At 32.8% G+C, this 18,636-nt stretch overlaps 11 protein-coding genes and 1 pseudogene across 12 annotated transcripts, besides 9 other annotated features; 9 read left to right on the top strand and 3 right to left on the bottom strand.

Moving 5' to 3' along the window:
* Positions 1 to 1,137: 1,137 nt before the first annotated feature.
* Positions 1,138 to 1,186: a mobile genetic element.
* Positions 1,138 to 1,186: a terminal%2Cinverted (terminal inverted repeat of ISTv2 transposon ID:TVAGG3_0296540).
* A 1,359-nt stretch (positions 1,187 to 2,545) lies between these two features.
* Positions 2,546 to 2,574: a mobile genetic element.
* Positions 2,546 to 2,574: a terminal%2Cinverted (terminal inverted repeat of ISTv1 transposon ID:TVAGG3_0296530).
* A 113-nt stretch (positions 2,575 to 2,687) lies between these two features.
* Positions 2,688 to 2,725: a mobile genetic element.
* Positions 2,688 to 2,725: a terminal%2Cinverted (terminal inverted repeat of Banshee-A3 transposon ID:TVAGG3_0296520).
* A 576-nt stretch (positions 2,726 to 3,301) lies between these two features.
* Positions 3,302 to 3,338: a mobile genetic element.
* Positions 3,302 to 3,338: a terminal%2Cinverted (terminal inverted repeat of Banshee-A3 transposon ID:TVAGG3_0296510).
* Positions 3,339 to 3,927: 589 nt separating this feature from the next.
* TVAGG3_0296500 (protein of unknown function, DUF4106 family) lies at positions 3,928 to 4,131 on the top strand (the record flags this gene model as incomplete). The annotated part of the gene is made up of 1 exon (XM_051229341.1): positions 3,928 to 4,131. A coding segment is annotated over one exon (204 nt), but the record flags the coding sequence as incomplete, so codon positions are not given.
* Positions 4,132 to 5,166: 1,035 nt separating this feature from the next.
* Positions 5,167 to 5,400, top strand: TVAGG3_0296490 (uncharacterized protein; the record flags this gene model as incomplete). The annotated part of the gene is made up of 1 exon (XM_051229340.1): positions 5,167 to 5,400. One exon carries the CDS (start codon positions 5,167 to 5,169, stop codon positions 5,398 to 5,400), a length of 234 nt encoding a protein of 77 aa, XP_051099070.1.
* An 830-nt stretch (positions 5,401 to 6,230) lies between these two features.
* Positions 6,231 to 18,636: part of a mobile genetic element that runs on past the window's edge.
* On the top strand, positions 6,942 to 7,151 carry TVAGG3_0296480 (protein of unknown function, DUF4106 family; the record flags this gene model as incomplete). The annotated part of the gene is made up of 1 exon (XM_051229339.1): positions 6,942 to 7,151. One exon carries the CDS (start codon positions 6,942 to 6,944, stop codon positions 7,149 to 7,151), a length of 210 nt encoding a protein of 69 aa, XP_051099069.1.
* On the top strand, positions 7,305 to 7,903 carry TVAGG3_0296470 (uncharacterized protein; the record flags this gene model as incomplete). The annotated part of the gene is made up of 1 exon (XM_051229338.1): positions 7,305 to 7,903. A coding segment is annotated over one exon (599 nt), but the record flags the coding sequence as incomplete, so codon positions are not given.
* TVAGG3_0296460 (protein of unknown function, DUF4106 family) lies at positions 8,202 to 8,832 on the top strand (the record flags this gene model as incomplete). Its single annotated transcript, XM_051229337.1, has 1 exon — positions 8,202 to 8,832. A coding segment is annotated over one exon (631 nt), but the record flags the coding sequence as incomplete, so codon positions are not given.
* Positions 9,826 to 10,614, top strand: TVAGG3_0296450 (uncharacterized protein; the record flags this gene model as incomplete). The annotated part of the gene is made up of 1 exon (XM_051229336.1): positions 9,826 to 10,614. A coding segment is annotated over one exon (789 nt), but the record flags the coding sequence as incomplete, so codon positions are not given.
* TVAGG3_0296440 (Poxvirus D5 protein-like family) lies at positions 11,457 to 11,888 on the top strand (the record flags this gene model as incomplete). Its single annotated transcript, XM_051229335.1, has 1 exon — positions 11,457 to 11,888. One exon carries the CDS (start codon positions 11,457 to 11,459, stop codon positions 11,886 to 11,888), a length of 432 nt encoding a protein of 143 aa, XP_051099065.1.
* On the top strand, positions 11,925 to 12,280 carry TVAGG3_0296430 (annotated as a pseudogene). Its single transcript has one exon. A coding segment is annotated over exon 1 (356 nt).
* TVAGG3_0296420 (protein of unknown function, DUF4108 family) lies at positions 12,318 to 12,737 on the top strand (the record flags this gene model as incomplete). Its single annotated transcript, XM_051229334.1, has 1 exon — positions 12,318 to 12,737. One exon carries the CDS (start codon positions 12,318 to 12,320, stop codon positions 12,735 to 12,737), a length of 420 nt encoding a protein of 139 aa, XP_051099064.1.
* Positions 14,637 to 15,494, bottom strand: TVAGG3_0296410 (KilA, N-terminal/APSES-type HTH, DNA-binding family; the record flags this gene model as incomplete). The annotated part of the gene is made up of 1 exon (XM_051229333.1): positions 14,637 to 15,494. One exon carries the CDS (start codon positions 15,492 to 15,494, stop codon positions 14,637 to 14,639), a length of 858 nt encoding a protein of 285 aa, XP_051099063.1.
* On the bottom strand, positions 15,581 to 16,195 carry TVAGG3_0296400 (organellar and viral DNA polymerase type B; the record flags this gene model as incomplete). The annotated part of the gene is made up of 1 exon (XM_051229332.1): positions 15,581 to 16,195. One exon carries the CDS (start codon positions 16,193 to 16,195, stop codon positions 15,581 to 15,583), a length of 615 nt encoding a protein of 204 aa, XP_051099062.1.
* On the bottom strand, positions 17,387 to 18,301 carry TVAGG3_0296390 (organellar and viral DNA polymerase type B; the record flags this gene model as incomplete). The annotated part of the gene is made up of 1 exon (XM_051229331.1): positions 17,387 to 18,301. One exon carries the CDS (start codon positions 18,299 to 18,301, stop codon positions 17,387 to 17,389), a length of 915 nt encoding a protein of 304 aa, XP_051099061.1.

The raw sequence follows: 18,636 nt of genomic DNA, 5'->3' as shown, positions 1-18,636 counted from the left end.
GAGATCAAGAGCTCCAAGGACTCCCTTTTTAGCTAGTGGCATTCTCACCATTTAGTAGGATCGCTGATCCTACTAATGAAGTGATCACTTAATATACGTTTTGAATAAATTGAATTTTTTGACAAAAATTTAGTATTTTTTATAAACATCACATATATATTATAAATACGTAAATATATTCTTTAATTCAAAAAATTCAATTCGATTTCGGGCTGGGTATCCCAGCCCCAAGTATTCAATTTTATTCAATTTTTTTAGAATTTTGGGTTGGGGGGCCCAGACCAAAACAAACTTTATATTTTGATGTGTAGATGCGTATGTGTACATCATTATTGCGTTATATATTATATTTTTAATGAAAAAAATCTGATTCAAAAAAAATTATCACTAATTAGTTGATAATATAAAGAAAAAATATATAAATTGTATGTTTTGAGAGTATTTATCCACATTCACTCATATGAATTTCATTAAATAGTGTCTTTTTACTCCAAAATTTATTTTGAATTATTGAAATCAAAGAAAAAAAAACTAGAAAAATTTCTCGAAATTTTTATTTTTAAAAAAATTTTGGATTTTATATTAAAAACTGACACTGGGAGGACGATAGGGCTGGGATTAGAGATACCCCGCTCACTTGGGAAAAATACGGATCTATACTTTACATTCAAATATTAAACAATTCAAATTTAATAACAAAGATATTACAATAAATAAAAAAATGATTAAAAATGTCCCTGAAAATTTTCTGAAAGCTATCTCGTGTTTAGGTCTCAATTTTTTTAGAAATAGAAAAAGATTGGATTTAACTTTCAAACATTATATATAGTTTTGTATATGGAAGCCTTTAAATACAAGTTAATGATATGGAGTTGTATTGCGAGGAAGAGGGAATCAAAGAAATTGACGAAGTTCCAGAATTTTATTCAACAATTCTTAATCAATTAACAAAAACTATACCGAAACTTATCTTACCATCCAAATCAAATCACATTACATACGGAATAAACATTTAATCTTTTACCATTAAAATTATATTTATACGTTATTTAATTTTTTTACGTCTAAGTTGAATAGGATAATAGCCGAAGATATAAAGTAACTATAGTTTACAAGCTAATGAACAAATCAGCATTGAAACTAAAAATGCTGAAATATTATAATAAATTGAAGAAATACTGTGATAGAATACCTAGTTATACTAGATACTATTATAATATGAATTCATTTGTATTGAATATCGATAATAAAAAATCGATGAAATATTAAAATGAGAATAAATTAATAATGAGATTATAAATTAGAATTATTTCTCTTTTATTTAAAATAAAAACTTAGTTCTATTTAAATTCGATAAAGAAGTACGAAAAAGTTGTATTATACGTATGATGTTGCCCGATGTTTGGTAACACTATTGTAGAATATAAGCATATATGATAGAAAAGCAATATGCTTAATATCGAGTAATTCTAATTTTTTACGAAATTATTCAAATACGTTATTTTTTAAAATGAAAAGATAAGCATACCATTATGCAGTAGTTTGCGCACATATACTATGCTGATGAAAGTTGGTCTCTAATTCGAAACTTGAGTCTGTCAAATTGACGTTCAAGTATTAAAAAGTTGTATTATACGTATGATGTTGCCCGATGTTTGGTAACACTATTGTAGAATATAAGCATATATGATAGAAAAGCAATATGCTTAATATCGAGTAATTCTAATTTTTTACGAAATTATTCAAATACGTTATTTTTTAAAATGAAAAGATAAGCATACCATTATGCAGTAGTTTGCGCACATATACTATGCTGATGAAAGTTGGTCTCTAATTCGAAACTTGAGTCTGTCAAATTGACGTTCAAGTATTAAAAAGTTGTATTATACGTATGATGTTGCCCGATGTTTGGTAACACTATTGTAGAATATAAGCATATATGATAGAAAAGCAATATGCTTAATATCGAGTAATTCTAATTTTTTACGAAATTATTCAAATACGTTATTTTTTAAAATGAAAAGATAAGCATACCATTATGCAGTAGTTTGCGCACATATACTATGCTGATGAAAGTTGGTCTCTAATTCGAAACTTGAGTCTGTCAAATTGACGTTCAAGTATTAAAAAGTTGTATTATACGTATGATGTTGCCCGATGTTTGGTAACACTATTGTAGAATATAAGCATATATGATAGAAAAGCAATATGCTTAATATCGAGTAATTCTAATTTTTTACGAAATTATTCAAATACGTTATTTTTTAAAATGAAAAGATAAGCATACCATTATGCAGTAGTTTGCGCACATATACTATGCTGATGAAAGTTGGTCTCTAATTCGAAACTTGAGTCTGTCAAATTGACGTTCAAGTATTAAAAAGTTGTATTATACGTATGATGTTGCCCGATGTTTGGTAACACTATTGTAGAATATAAGCATATATGATAGAAAAGCAATATGCTTAATATCGAGTAATTCTAATTTTTTACGAAATTATTCAAATACGTTATTTTTTAGTTTCAATGCTGATTTGTTCATTAGCTTGTAAACTATAGTTACTTTATATCTTCGGCTATTATCCTATTCAACTTAGACGTAAAAAAATTAAATAACATATAAATATAATTTTAATGGTAAAAGATTAAATGTTTATTCCGTATGTAATGTGATTTGATTTGGATTGTGTTGTAAACAGAAATTCATCAAAAGTGACACCTCAGAAAAGCTAAAATATTGAATTTTTGGAACTTTTGATAGAGCACGTTTTTAAATATTAATTAAAGTAAATGTATATTTTGTAAAGATTCTTTTTAATAAAAATAAAATTTTGAAGAAGAACACAAAATCTTCTGAAAAATAATATCACATAAACTCATATTATTTTCTAATATATAACTATTTTTCTATAAAAATCAAATTCAATGATCTTAAAAGCGAAGGATAAACCTCAAAATTTACGAATATAATGAGTGGGAATATAATGCTTATCTATCATAAAACCATATGAAATATCAATTTTTGCTTTACGCCTATTCCCACTCATTATATTCGTAAATTTTGAGGTTTATCCTTCGCTTTTAAGATCATTGAATTTGATTTTTATATAAAATAGTTATATATTAGAAAATAATATGAGTTTATGTGATATTATTTTTCAGAAGATTTCATTCTATATGCCTATGAAAAGTACTCTCAAAACTAACTTTTTCCTAATTATAATTAAATCTAGAATATTGTATTATGCTTAGTATTATTTCATTTTTCTCATTCAATTTAGAATTTACAAATGTCAAAAAATTGAGAGCTGTCACTTTTGATGAATTTCTGTTTATTACAATGGTAAGATAAGTTTCGGTATAGTTTTTGTTAATTGATTAAGAATTGTTGAATAAAATTCTGGAACTTCGTCAATTTCTTTGATTCCTTCTTGAAGCGTTGAAATTTCTTATTGACTCTCTTTTTATAACTTTTGAAAGAAACCGTAAAAATTGTGAAACATGCTTTTTAATAAAAAACAATTTTGATGAAAACCATAAATTAATTTAAAATTAAAATAAATTTTTGAAATCTATGATATTGAATAAAAAAATTTATAGTGTAGATATTGATATAGATATAGATGTTAATTTTAATATGATATTAAAAAAAAAAAAAAGGTAGTGGGGCCTCCAGGCACTTCGTGCCCTCTAGCCCTGAAGATGTTTAGTATAACTTTGTCCGGACAAGTAAGGGTCTATCGTCGCTACAGGAAAAGTTACAGGCGTTCCAAGGAAGTATACTTTGAGAAGCCTTTTCTCCATTTTAAAACAAGATAGGACGGTTATTTTACAAAACTGACAACACTTTGACCGAGTAGTTTTTTATTCTGAACAAAAAGTGTCATATAAACATCTGTCAAAAACCACTTTTTAACTTCACTTAAAATGCCACGTAAGCTACGTAAGAATATACGTAAGAGGAAGAGAGCATTGAAACATCCAATAGTAAAACTGACACCACAACAACAGTTGCAACAACAAATGATGAATGACCCCACTATGTTGCAACAAATGTCAAGCAATCCTATGCTTTTAAACCGAGTTTTTGGTGCACAGAGTGGAGGTTTAAGAGCGGCACTTTTAGCGAAAATGGCAGGCTATGGTGGAGCTGCAGACGGAACAGCTTATAACCCTCAAAGTCAAATGAATTTGAGTTCACTCAAAAATCAAATAGCAGATGTCAAAAAGTCAAACATACATACATAACAGAAACAAATAGGTGAAAACGAAAAGAAACTAGAATATGACAGACACACAAAGAAACTCAATGAGTTAAACGTAGAGAAAAAGAAGAAAGAAGAACAACTGAAAGAACTAAGTACAGAGGAATATGCGAAAAAAGTGTCAGAAAAAGCAGCAGAAGTAGCAAAAATGGAACAAGATGTTTTAAATTTGAAAAACCATACTACTCAATATAAAGTACTGAAAGATGAAGAGATAAAACAAAAAGCCCTGAAGACATATATGGATAGCGATGAGTATAAAAAGAAGTTGAAGCAAATGTAAAGGCAGAAAAACTTTTACAGTTGCAAAACCAAACCGTACAGTATGAAAACTTAGCACAAGAAAGTAAAAATAACGACGCAGCCATGCAAAAGGCAATGAAAAGCGCAGAATATATAAAAGCTAACAATGACTGGTTAGATGCCCAAGCCAACGCCAAAGCAGCCCAACTTATAGGGTCAATAAGGACAAAAATACAAGCGGATGAAGACAGTTCAAATGAAGCTTTAATGAATGCTGACTTTAAGAACGCCTTCGAAGCTCTTCATAGTAAGGTGAAACTAGTGAACGACTTCTCATCTGGAAAGAAACTGAAGTCTGAAGGTTTCGACAAAGAGTTAAGAGAAGTAGCACAAAATATGACGAAAATAACAGATGCAGCAACGAGACAGGCAGTTCAAAGTGCCTATGACGCCGTTAGAGCAACTGTTGTGGAAAGTCAAGAAAAAGAGTTACAACAGACCAAAACAGACCTAGTAAATGCTTTCTTAAAAACGAAAAGTCAGGTAGGACATTATGCTGCAGATGGAACATATGTGCCAGCTGGTGGAACTTATATACCACCAAACCCTCCAAGAGAAGCACCTGCACCAGGACTACCTAAAACATTTACATCGTCACATGGACACAGACACAGGCATGCACCAAAACAACAACCAAAACCAACAGTTCAAAATCCAGCACAACAACAACCTCCACAACCAGCACAGCAACCACCTCCACAACCAGCACCACAACAACAACCACCTCCACAACCAGCACAGCAACCAACAGTTCAAAACCCTGCACAACAACAACAACAAACAGAGCAAGGACATAAAAGAAGTAGAGAACAAGGAAACCAAGAATTCTTAAAAATGCTTAAAGAAGACTATGGTTACCCAGATACTCTTGACTTTAGTGACAGATATAAAGAAGCTATTCGAAAATTCAAGGAAGGAAATACTGACCCGAACCTATTTAGCTTTATGGTTCAGCACCAAATGGGATATAATTTCAAACCTGGAAAATACAAGCTCGCTAAGGGATATGATTTAATAGCATATCATCCAAATGACATGAACGAATTTACTCCGAGATATTTGGTGTCAGAGCTAAATGACAATTCAACTCTCTTCATGAAACGCGTAAAAAATAGAGACGGAACGAAAGAAGAAAGGTTTATGAGTCCGGATGACTTAGATAGGGAACTTTTTAAAAACGGTCTCGGAATATATGAAATGCCAGCAGATGAGGTACAAGAAACTCCACAGGAAGAAGTTCAGATACAACCAGACATGGAAGAAATAGTTCAGCAACAACAGCTAGAAGAGCCTGAAGGAAACGAACAAGTCCCTCCTTTGGAAACTAACTTCACAGAACTAGATGAAGATTTGGAACAGCCGAAAAATCTTGACCCTCAACAAGAGTATGAGGTGAATATGGAATCTTTCCAAGAGTCTAAGAAAAATTCGGCTGACATGGTAGAAGAATATCGAAAAATGTTTGCCGACATACAAAAGACTCCAACACCAGATGAAAATATTCAGCATAGAATGGAAGTACTGAAAGAAAATGTACACAAATACAACAACCCTTTTTACTTACGACCATATAACGTTCAATCTTTGGCTGAACTCGGTGAAAATAAAAGGTTAAATTTCAACAAAACATATAGAAATGAAACATTGTTTAAAGTTCATTCAGAACCTAACCAATATGGAAACAAACCTACTTTTGTTTCTGCAGACTATGGAACTACAATGAGATGGGGTCATAAAGCAAATCCGGATAGGTGGTTCATAAACTTACAACCACAATTCCAAGAAGTTGTAGACGCAATGGAAGTGAATGGTGAACCAGATTTAGCTGGTATTTTCAGCGCGGCTTTAATGCCATTGAAAGATATGAAAGATGCAGATATTTTGGACCAGTATGAAATGAACATGGCTGATGGAAATATAACACCTGACGTTCTAGAACATTTATCTCAAAGAACTACACAGAACCATAAAGATGGTATATTTGGTGAAGAGTTTAGAAAGAAAGTTAGGGAGAGAGAAGGAAGAGAACCTATTGTACATGACCTTGCAAACGAAAGTTTACAAAATGTCATAAAAACTTACTTTGCAGACAATGAACCGAGAAGGGATGAATATTTAAGAAAACTCAAATGGACAGTACCAAATGAAATGTTAGTATTGAAAAACATGTTCCTTGACAAAATAAAACCAACTACAGAAATAAATGACGCAAGACTGAAACATTGGGTAAAAGCTTTCCCATTCACAAAAGATATTGTTGGTAACATGGAAAGAAAACCAGAATGGCTACAAAAACATATATTTGGAAACGAGCTTATTCCATATGGACAAGCTCTGTTTGAAGAGCTTGAACCGGAAACTCAGGAAAGAGTCATGCAAACAATACGCGAAGACTCAAATACAAACTATGACAAAATCTTTCTAGGATATAGGTTACCTGAGATGGGCGACCAGAGCCCAAAGGCAAAAAGGACATGGGAAATTTACAACATACTAGGTGAACATGAGGCAAAGATGCAACAACTTGAAGCAGAGGGCAAGTTACCAAAAGCGACACCAAAGAAGAAGAGTAGAACAAAGTGAAAATAGTGAAGAAGTAACTTCATCTAGTGAAAGTAGTGGCAATGAAGGAAAGAGAAGAGTTAAAAACTCAGTCAGGAAGAAAGTAAAGCTTGGTCCGAGTGGGTTCTATTATGACATATAAATCCAACTATTCTATATTTTTACCCATATGAAATGTACGCCGCTCAGAATATAACGCCAACAGTTTTGGATGCCATGAACGGAAATGTTTCCGAATGGTATAACGAATGCGACAATGCCATTAGAAGGTCAGAAATAGTTCCTGGAACTTACGAATATACAACTGCTGTTTCTTATGGAAACGTAGGTGAGTTTGGAGAAGGTTCTTCAACAACAGTAGATATTGCTTGCGACAGGTTTCACATTATTTCTATTGACAACTCATTCTTATACGTGGAACAAGACATTGAAATAAAACCTTCTGCCAAGTTGTCTGACAAGAAAGGTTGCAATGGAATTTTCTATGTCGGATACCAATATGCTCCAGAAGTTTTCATGGGATATAAGATATATTCTAACTCTGACTTAGTTCAAACAGTAACATGGGCAAACTATGAATGGTTCGCTTTGAGAAACTCAGTACAACCACAAGCTAGAGAACAAACAGACCAGTATGCAACTATTGAGAAAATAAGAAGACTTGACCCTAACGTTCCAGGAGTTTATGTTAACCTTTCTGGTTCAGATGGAAATGCTGTCACTAAAGTAAAACTGAAACTTAGAGTTCCTTTGTCATCTTTCCTCATCTTCAGGTTTTTAAGATACTTGCCAAACTGGGCAGGAAAAATTTCTATTGAACTTACTCCAAGCAAAAATAACTTAGTCATTGCACCAACACAAGACCCATTCACTCTTACAGAAGTAGTGGGAACAAATAAAACGTCATTCGCCGACTTTTGCAAAGACAAAGTTGACTTAGACTTTGGTTTCTCAAACCTCAACACTGAAGTAAACTATTATTTCAATGCTGCTGGAAATGCTTGGGACCCAGTTAAGTTCACATGCGAAAAATTTGAATGCAAGAGAATAGAAAGCAGACTTGCAGTCTATATGTTGGACCCAGATATTTCAAATGCTTTAGCTGCCAAATATATTGCAGTTCCACTTATGTTCCCTATACACCAAATATCTGTCAAAGACTTTGCAGGTGAAGTTGGAAACCAAAGTGCTGACCCAGGTGCAAGAACAGATATTGCTTTAACAACTGCAATGAAACATGCAGATACTATGTTTGTACTGTTCAGACGAACTATAAATGACTATTCTTGTTTCTACAACCCCGGTATTAAATATCATATAAACATAGATGGCAAATATTATCCAAGAGAAGAATATTCTACAGTTGAGGATATGAGGTCATACAACTTGACATTAGATGCTATGAACTTTAACAACAACTTCACAACAACCATTAACCCTGAAATGCAAAGTTCTATTATGCCATATGTGAAAGTATGGACTCATACAGGAGGTCAAAAAACTCAATATACAAATGGAGACCGTTCAAACTTTTGGCTTGGCATTCCATTTGCTGACTCAGAAGACTTTATGGGTGGTATTTCAACTGTTGGTACTGTACAAATACAATATACTGGTGACAGAGACGGTCCAGATGAATTGAAAGCAAAGAAGTTTACAAAACCAATAGCACTTTTCACGGAAGATGCTCTTTTGAAGATTCGTTCGATGAAACCTGCTGGGGCTCCTCAGATTGGCATAACGACAGCTTCCATCGAGCAGATTTTGGCAGCAGGTCAGTAAGTTGTTCTTGAACTGACTTCTCTCCGTCAAATATTGACAGTACGCCAGTTTTGACATAATATTGTATTATAAACTTACCTTTAGAAATATCTGTAAGTTTTGAAGTTATATTTTTGTCTGCTTCAAGAACTTTCACCATTTCAGTTATACCAACTTTCTTTGCTTTATGAAAATATTTTGGTTCAGCAAAGATTGCTATTCTATAACATTTTCCATTGTTTGTGTAAAGAACTATTCTGTCAATGTATTTGTATTGTTTGTGTGTGTAAACTTTGTTCTGCTTCAATTCGAAGAGATACTCGAATACGTCCATCTTTTTATTCTAAGTAAAATGTCATTTCCGAAAAATAGAAGCGTAAGTGTTTCAAAAGGTTTAATGGCGGTGGCAGATGTGAAGTTAAATTCACCAACTCAAACAAACAGTCAAAGTGTTATTGTCAATGTCAAAGACAGAGATGTTGAAGTGGGGAAACCATACGAGACGAAGATGGTATAACAATTGTTCCTGTAAAAGAACAACCAACATATCCTGAAGTTAGCAGAGACTTAAGTTCTGTTGCAGATATTCGAAACGACTACCAACAACTGAAAGACAAACTTCAAACTCAGGAGAAGATTTGTCAAGCTTTAGTATAATGTTAAACTTGGTCGAACACAACCCTGTAAAAGTGAACTCATATGTCATGCACCTCATGAAGTTTTGAAAGAACTATTGAAACTTTTGACAGAGGCAGACGATATAAACATCAAAGAAATAGAACCCGACGTTAGTTGCTGTGGTGTTTCATATAATGTCATTGACAAGATATACGTTATGAAAGGAGGTGAAACGTTGAACTTAAAGTATAGTTTCCCAGACGTATAAAAATATTTGACGACCACAACATTTCATTAAAATTTATTTGCTAAGTAAATGGCAGAAGACATAATGGTTTATACTATTACGACTAAAAACCCTGAGTCATATAATTCTATAACAACAAACTTACAAAGTCCTCAAGGACGATATTGTAAACTAACCTTAAACACAATGACGACTAAAGCTTGTTTTGCTCTTTTGACACCAGAAGATTTTATTGTTGTGAATGGTAAAAAATACTCCTTTGAAGATACTTACTCAGATATACCACCAACAGGTTTTGTTGACTTATTTAATACTTTAAGTACGGGTGTAACATGTGCTGCAACTAGAGCAGGTTTCATTATGTTTGGATGTCCGACTGAGTTTACTATAAACAATATGAGCTATAATACAAAACTTATATCTGGTTTTTACTACCAACAATTTCCTATAACAGGAAAAGGTGTCATACAAGGTTTGTCTGTTCCATTGACTTTAAGTACACCTATTTTATATATTGTTTCAAACTTAGGTTCAAAGTGTTATTCGAATGTCGACAGAAACTACTATGACCAAAAGATACTTATGCGTATAAATAACACATTCTCTGCTGGTTTGCCTATTGTTCATTCGAATGCAGAGTTTTCAGCTTTAGTAAACTCAAACACTTTAGCAAACATAAACTTAACCTTAGTTGACGCAAACTTTGTTCCTGTAAAACTTTTATGTCCTATGTATTTGTCAATGACGGCAGAAAGTTTCGAATTGGAAGATGCAACTGGTGAAAGTATTGTATTACAAGAACAACTTCAACAACAAATAGCTCAAGAACAACAAATGCAACAAATAGCTCAAGAACAACAAGTCAAGAATAAAAAAAATATTTTTTTTATTTTTATAAAATGTACAGAATAGATGTTTCAGATTTTTATGACTTCCAAACATTCAGAAATATGTGTCCATTTCGAGACTATAACAAAGCAGTCGAGAATTTGAACGTTTAGTCATTTATGTCGACTCTGCCCCAGAATGTTATGTTATGAAAGAATGGGATGTTGTCTTTAACAAACAAGAGCAACAATAGTTTCAGAACAAGAATGTAGACAGAAACTTAAGAAAATAAAAGTTGTACAAGTTGGCATGAAGATGTTAGATGCTTGGGATATCTTATTGTCAAAGTTAGAAGATTTTTCAGTTCGAGGTATAAAGTTCTATACACCTTCTCCAAACTTCTATTCTATCTTCACTGGATATAAATACGAACAAGTAGAATGGAAAGAAATATTATAGAAGCTTGGTTAGACCATGTCAAAGAAATTATATGCAATGGAAACGAAAGAGTCTATGAGTATATCTTATGTTGGTTTGCAAACATCTTACAACATCCAAGTGCTAAAAATGAAACTGCTCTCATTATAATTGGAAAACAAGGAACAGGTAAGAACACATTCTTTACAGATATCTTATGCAAACTGTTAGAGGGCTATTCGAACCCTAATATGACAAACTTAGAAAACATCTGCGGTAAATTTAACTCTTCAATAGAGAATATGAAACTTATAGTATGTAACGAACTTCAAAGTATAGATACAACAAAAGTTTTGAACTCAGATGCTTTGAAGAGTCTTATAACAGACAAAGTTGGAGTTGTTGAAAGAAAATATAAAGACCAAAGAGTTTGTGAAAATGTTGCAAACTTCGTTATGGTTTCAAACAATGCTGTTCCGATGAAGTTAGAAAGTTCTGACAGAAGATATGTAGTTGTCAGAACGTCAGAAGCTCATATGCAAGATACAGAATATTTTGACGACTTAGCAGAAACTTTGACATCTGACTTTTACAACCACTTGTTCTCATATTTTATGACATTAGATATTTCAAAGTTCAATCCAAGACAAATTCCACATACCGAAGAGAGACAAACATTGTTAGAAGCAAACAAGAGTGTATATGAACTGTTCATAGATGAAACTGACTTTGAGTGTTTAGATGAAAGGTCATTGTACGATTCGTATAAACAATATTGTCAAGAATATGGTTATATGACAGCTTCTAAACGAACATTCTTGGCAAATGTCAAAAGTCTTTTAGACGTACAGAATGGTGTATATACAAAGAAAAATTTTTATGAGTAAATTTAAAAAAAAATATTTTTTTATCCGATAGAAAAGATGACAGAAAAATTAACTTTTTACATAGCGCCAGACCCTTCTTGCCCACATCTTTTTAAGCCACAATATATAGACATAGAACTAAATAGAGAAAGCGAAATTCCACAAACAGAAGAAAGCGAAATTCTACAAACAGAAGAAACATATAGAGACCTAGATAACGAAAATGGATATGCGCTATTCTGGTTAGATTGTCCTTATGAAATGTATGAAAAAAGGCTTTATATGAAGAATATAGAAAATATTGTCATGAAAACGATATAAGACCAAGCTCTAGAGAAAAATTCTATGCTGGTATAAAACATCTTTTCGAAGTTCGGAATGGCAAATATTAAAGAAATAATTTTTCTGAGTAAATTTTAAAAAAAAATATTTTTTTATCCGATAGAAAAGATGACGAAATTCATCTCAGTAAACAAGTACATGTCAGGACTTAAAGAAGAACTAGACCCATTCACATATTTGAATGTTTACTTCTACCATTTTGAAAAGTCTTCATTCAGCAAAGTTTGGAACATCGAACCAGTTAAGTTTGCTATTGTGACTAAAAATGGTGCGAAATTTGAAGACTTAGACATAGAAGGTTTGTTAGCAGTCAAAGAAAGTTTTGACAGAAGGTTCTCAAACCTTAAAGAAGGCAAAGCATACAAACTTGTTATACCTTATGAACCAAAGAAAGCAGACGACTATGAATATTATGAGTCTAAAGTTGTAGAAGTTCAAGGTAAATTGGGTAAAAAGATTTTAGAGTCTAAGCCAGTGTTTACTCCTAAAGAGGAAGAGAACATTGACATTGACCCAGAAATGTTCTAAAAATAAAATTTTATTTTTACATGTCATATCTCCCCTTCTCTGGAACTGGTTCTTTCTTCTCTTCTTCTACTTTCTTTTCTTTCTTTTCTTTCTTCTTCTTTTCTGGTGGAGTTATGTCAAATTTCTCCGAACCATATTTATGTAAAAGTTCTTTGTCCTTTAATAGCTCATCTATTCTGTTTTCTATTTCATCTTCAAGAACAGCGCATGTGTCTTCTTTGCATTCTAAGAACTTTTGTTGGACTTCATCTTTCCAATCGGTGTCATCTCTGTCAACAAGTCTGTCATTGACAAATTTTAAGACTGCTCTGCTTAATGTTTTATGGTTCTTGTCATATTCCAGAAACAGAACTTTAGAACAAATTCACCTTTCTTGTTTACACTATGTAAGATTTTATGGTCGACAGATGTTTTGCTGTCGAAAAGCTTGTCTCGAATATAGATAGCGAAATCGAAGACATTTTCTAAAAGATAAAAATTTTAATTTTTCTAAAAATATGTTAGAAAAAAAGTTTGCTGACATTGACAAGAAATTTGAGAATGTTTTAAACAAGAACAAGGTGAAATTAGAAAATGCTCAGATAAAACCCATACATGACAAGTTCTTATTTGCTCAGAATGGTATAACAGGTCTAATTGCACCACCTGGGTCGGGTAAGACTTTCACTTATCTTAAAATGGCTGCACAACAACAAGAACTAGATGAAAAGAACCCATTCTATGAGTTAGTTGTTATTTGTAGTACTTCTGGTCAATTTGACCAAACCGTCAATTCGTTCAAAGATATTATAAAAAAGTCTAAGTTAGTATGTATAAAGGATACTGAGTTGTTAGATTGGATAAAGAAGTACCAAAGAAGAGTTTTGAAATATAATGCTATAAATGAGTATATAAATTCTAAGTTTAAAGACCCAAATGAGGAAATGCAGAGAATATTAGAGAAGAAACACTTCAGAAACAAACAGAAAGAGATAGAATACATTTCGAAGAAATTGCAATCTTACGATTGGAAAACGTACCCTCATAGGTGTCTTCTTATCTTAGATGATTTCGCCTCTCATCCTTTGTTAAAGAATAGAGAACAAGACATGTGTCGAATTCTTAAGAAACTTAGGCACTTTAACATTTCAGTTGTCATTTGTGTACAGACAGCCAAGAGTTTAAGTAAGGATGTAAAGAGAATACTTACTGACATAATACTTTTCCCCGGATTGTCCGAAGACGATTTCATGGAACTTATGAAAGAGTCCATGGCAGGTAAGTTTGACAGACATGAACTATGGGAGAAGTATAAAGTCATACAAGACCCTCATACTTCTTTCAGAATTCATATCTACGCAAACAAAGTTCAAATTGTAAAAAGTCAAGCGTAAAAATGTAAGTGTTTGGTCTTAGTCTGTTGTGGTGCTGGGGCTGTCGGTTCTTCTGGCTTTGGAATGGACTCGGTTGGTGGTACGTCGGACATTCGTTTGTGTCCTGTCGGAAGGAAGGACTTTTCCTGTCGGAAGGAAGGACTTTTCCTGTTGGAAGGAAGAGTTCTTCCTGTTGGAAGGAAAATTTTTTCCTGTTGGAAGGAAAATTTTTTCCTGTTGGAAGGAAAATTTTTTCCTGTTGGAAGGAAAATTTTTTCCTGAAGTTCGACCAAAAAGTTCTCAATTTTCGAAAATTTGAATGGTTTACGGACGGACAACTGGAAAAATTTTTCCTGTTGGAAGGAAGGACTTTTCCTGTCGGAAGGAAAATTTTTTCCTGTCGGAAGGAAGAACTTGGAATGCCAGAAGGAAATTTTTTTCCTGTTGGAAGGAAGGACTCGGAATGCCAGAAGGATTTGACAAGACAATTTACCTTATAGAGCTACCTGAGCCATCTGAAGTCAAGCTTGAAAAATAAATGGTTCATTTACTCTGCTTGTTTGAAGTTGTCAAAATACTCTGTTATTTTTTCTTTCAGTAGCGGTAAGTCTTCTTTGAAGGTAAGTATTGTACAACCTTTAATATCATAGTGTGTTTGAGGTAAAGTATCTTGAACTATTTGTTTCACATCTTCATTTGGTGTCATTGAAATCGGTAAGTTTTCGCGATAGAACCAATTTCTGTCAGATTTGTAAATCTTAGCAAGGTCGTAAAAGCTTTTGTTGTTTCTTCTGACTAAATGCAACATAACCATATCTTTATCTTCTTCATTTTCCATCTCTTCAGTATAAATCATATACTTATAGTTCTTTTCCTTTCCTTTTGGTACCGAACGTGGTATTCTTTTCTGTATGTTTTTGTCTTTTGCTTCAAGCTTGTTCTCTAGCTCTTCACGTTCTTGTCTATGAATTTCGTCAAGAAGTCTGTAAATATACCAAGCATAACGAGGCGAAGCCCACATTGCAACAGCATTTACAAGAAGTCTATGTACATACCAGCCTCTCAAACCATTTGGCAAATTTTCACGATTTTCATAGAGTTTTGGCGACTGGGGTTTTTTACCTACTCGCTGTTCTTCACGATTTTCATGAGTTTTAGGCGACCCCGAAAAAAGTATGTCTCGCTGTGCTTCATTTAATAGTTCAATAGTGCTTTGGTTCCTAAACCAGTCTTTAGGAAGCTTGGTATCTGGAGCAAAACATGCTGTCAAAATACTTTGCATTTGGTACATGTCGTCTTTGACCGAACGAATGAGACGTAACTGTTTGTTATACTGAACCCACTCGTATTCTTCATTTATGTCTTCATGAACGATAGCAGTTGTTGTGTTCTCGGTTGTTGACATATCTGTCTTTACATACAAAATAAAAAAATATTTTATAAAAAATTAGCGTTATTTCCTGACTTTCACAAAGACCAAAAATAAACGCTTTACATGTATTTTTCAGCAACTTCGTCAAATAATTTTATAGCACTATCTATCTCATCTACTTCAAACGTTTCTTTACCTTTCGTGGGAGCACCATACATTTTCTCAAACTTTTCAAGTAGTTCTGTTTCAGCAGCTCTCATATCATTAACAAACACAACCTTGACTCTATTGACTGTACTGTCATATCTTTGAGTTATATTATATGTTCTTCCTATCTTATATCTCTTTGTATTGAAGTCCTTCGGTTTCTGAACGATGTAAAGTAAGCCTTCACTGCAACGTTCCGTATCGAATGAACCATATGTTATGAAGTTATATCCAACAACTGGGTCTAACCATAACAAAACTATTGGTATAAGACTTTTGTCAATGAGATATGCTGTAGTTCCATAGAATCTTACCGATATCATAAGCTCAGGATTTCTTGTCAAAATTTTCTGAGTAGAAGCAGTTCTAACCCAGTCGTGGGATGTTTTCTTTCCAGATAGTGTTAGAATGTCTGACAAAGAATATTTGTTGTATTTCTTTGAGTATCTTACGTTTAAATCACCAATTCTAACCATTTTGGTGTCATTGTCTATCTTTCTAACTGTTTCAAACTCAGTGTTTGTCATTTTCTGTCTTTACATACAAAATAAAAAATATTTTTTTAAAAAAACTAACTTTATTTTTTCTATCTTGTATAAAAGATATGATTTCAGGGATTTTTTTTACGAAGTGCAAAAGTTCTCTTCGTCAAAAATAACAGTTATATAATGAAATTTGGTCATTTTTTACGATTTTCATGAGTTTTAGGCGACTGGGGTTTTGTCCCTACTCGCAATTTTTTACGATTTCAGGGATTTTTTTGACGAAGTGCAAAAGTTCTCTTCGTCAAAAAATAACAGTTATATAATGAAATTTGGTCATTTTTTACGATTTTCATGAGTTTTAGGCGACTGGGGTTTTGTCCCTACTCGCTGTTTTTTACGATTTTCATAGAGTTTTAGGCGAGTAAGATTTTCTATCTTGTATAAAAGATATGATTTCAGGGATTTTTTTTACGAAGTGCAAAAGTTCTCTTCGTCAAAAAATAACAGTTATATAATGAAATTTGGTCATTTTTTCACGATTTCAGGGATTTTTTTTACGAAGTGCAAAAGTTCTCTTCGTCAAAAAATAACAGTTATATAATGAAATTTGGTCATTTTTTCACGATTTCAGGGATTTTTTTTAAGAAGTGCAAAAGTTCTCTTCGTAAAAAAATAACAGTTATATAATGAAATTTGGTCATTTTACTCGGCAAAAATATATTTTAGGGTAGATGGTTAGATCTCACCTCTTTTCTCACCTCTTTTTTTCATGATTTCATCGTACATGCTTTGTCAAGACTTCTTCGTAAATGTTTTGTCAAGACTTCTTCGTACATGTTTTGTCAAGACTTCTTCATCGTAATGAGCGTAAATCAGACAAAAATAATGTTTAGGTGAAGAGGTGCGATCTCACCTGTTTTTTCACCTCTTGAATTTTCATGACTTCTTCGTAAATGTTTTGTCAAGACTTCTTCGTACATGTTTTGTCAAGACTTCTTCATCGTAATGAGCGTAAATCAGACAAAAATATATTTTAGGTGAAGAGGTGCGATCTCACCTGTTTTTTCACCTGTTTTTTCACCTCTTGAATTTTCATGACTTCTTCGTAAATGTTTTGTCAAGACTTCTTCGTACATGTTTTGTCAAGACTTCTTCATCGTAATGAGCGTAAATCAGACAAAAATATATTTTAGGTGAAGAGGTGAGATCTCACCTGTTTTCTCACCTCTTTTTTTATAAGCGTTTTACATGAATTGTACGATGTATATTTGAAATTCTAAACAATTTTGTGGCTTCTATTTCTTCTGTCAGTATGTCAAAAGTTTTCACAATGCCGAAAGTTTCTTTATACTTCTTCTTGACATCTGAAAGAAGGAAATCGTCAGCAGTTGGATAGTTTTTGTTTAGAAATTCTAACATGTCCATTTTATTTTCTGCTGGTTTCTCTGCTTCTTTCTTTAAGTCAGCATAGTCGTTTCGCATACGTTCTATCTCTTTGACGGAGTAGTTATATTTCCTCATTGCTGCTTTACATTTAGAACATTGTGGGTTCATTTTAGCATTGTACATTGAAATTTGTCCTGCAAGTACAACTATAGCGTCAATGGTTTTCTTTAACTCAAAAGTTGCGGGTTTTATTTGTTCATTCCATATTTTACATCTTTTATCTTTATCTCTTATCTGCCATACACATTCAGCAACTAACGAAACAAAGTTGTCGTAGGTCTTAAACTCCTCCGATTTATATATGTCAGAAATATTTTTATATACCATATCGCAGTCTTTGTCCATGACTTTGTGGTTGCAATGAAATCCAAGAAACTCATAGTTTACATTACGTATGAACTTCTTTATTTCAACTGAGTCAGTTGCTTTGACTTCTATTTCATCGAATTCAGGAATAGTAAGCTTTTGTTGTTGTATTTCAGGAAGTTTAGGTAGATGGTCAATAATATCCTGCATTTCATAAAGATATTCTTCATTTGTTTCATCTTTTGCAGTGCAATCTAAATCTCCTTGGAGAAGTTCCTGCTTTATCTTCTGGATTTCTGTTTCGAAAGTATATGAAGAAGGAATGAAGCTTTTCATCTCTACTAACATTGAAGTTGGGTTCATGACTAACGAGTTTGGTGCTGTTGTTGCTAACATGTTCTTACAATAAAAATAAAAAATATTTTTTTTTAAAAACTAACTTTATTTTTTATTTCGGGAAAATTCAACGGGTGAGAAAACAGGTGAGAAAACGGGTGAGATCTCACCTCTTCACCTAAAATATATTTTTTGGTCCGGGAACAACAAAATTCAAGAGTTTTGTGTGTTTTCTACGATGGTAGAAAAGAGGTGAGAAAACAGGTGAGAAAACGGGTGAGATCTCACCTCTTCACCTAAAATATATTTTTATTGAATTCAGAACAAAACTCAAGAATTTTGGTTGAAAGAATACGATGGAGCCAAAAGTGGCTCGACCTCAAAACAAGCATTTT

The sequence above is a fragment of the Trichomonas vaginalis genome, chromosome V (assembly GCF_026262505.1).
Source record: "Trichomonas vaginalis G3 chromosome V, whole genome shotgun sequence".
Taxonomy (NCBI): Eukaryota; Parabasalia; order Trichomonadida; family Trichomonadidae; genus Trichomonas; species Trichomonas vaginalis.
The sequence above is the reverse complement of the archived record's forward strand: the minus strand, read 5'-3'. Positions and strand labels throughout refer to the sequence as shown.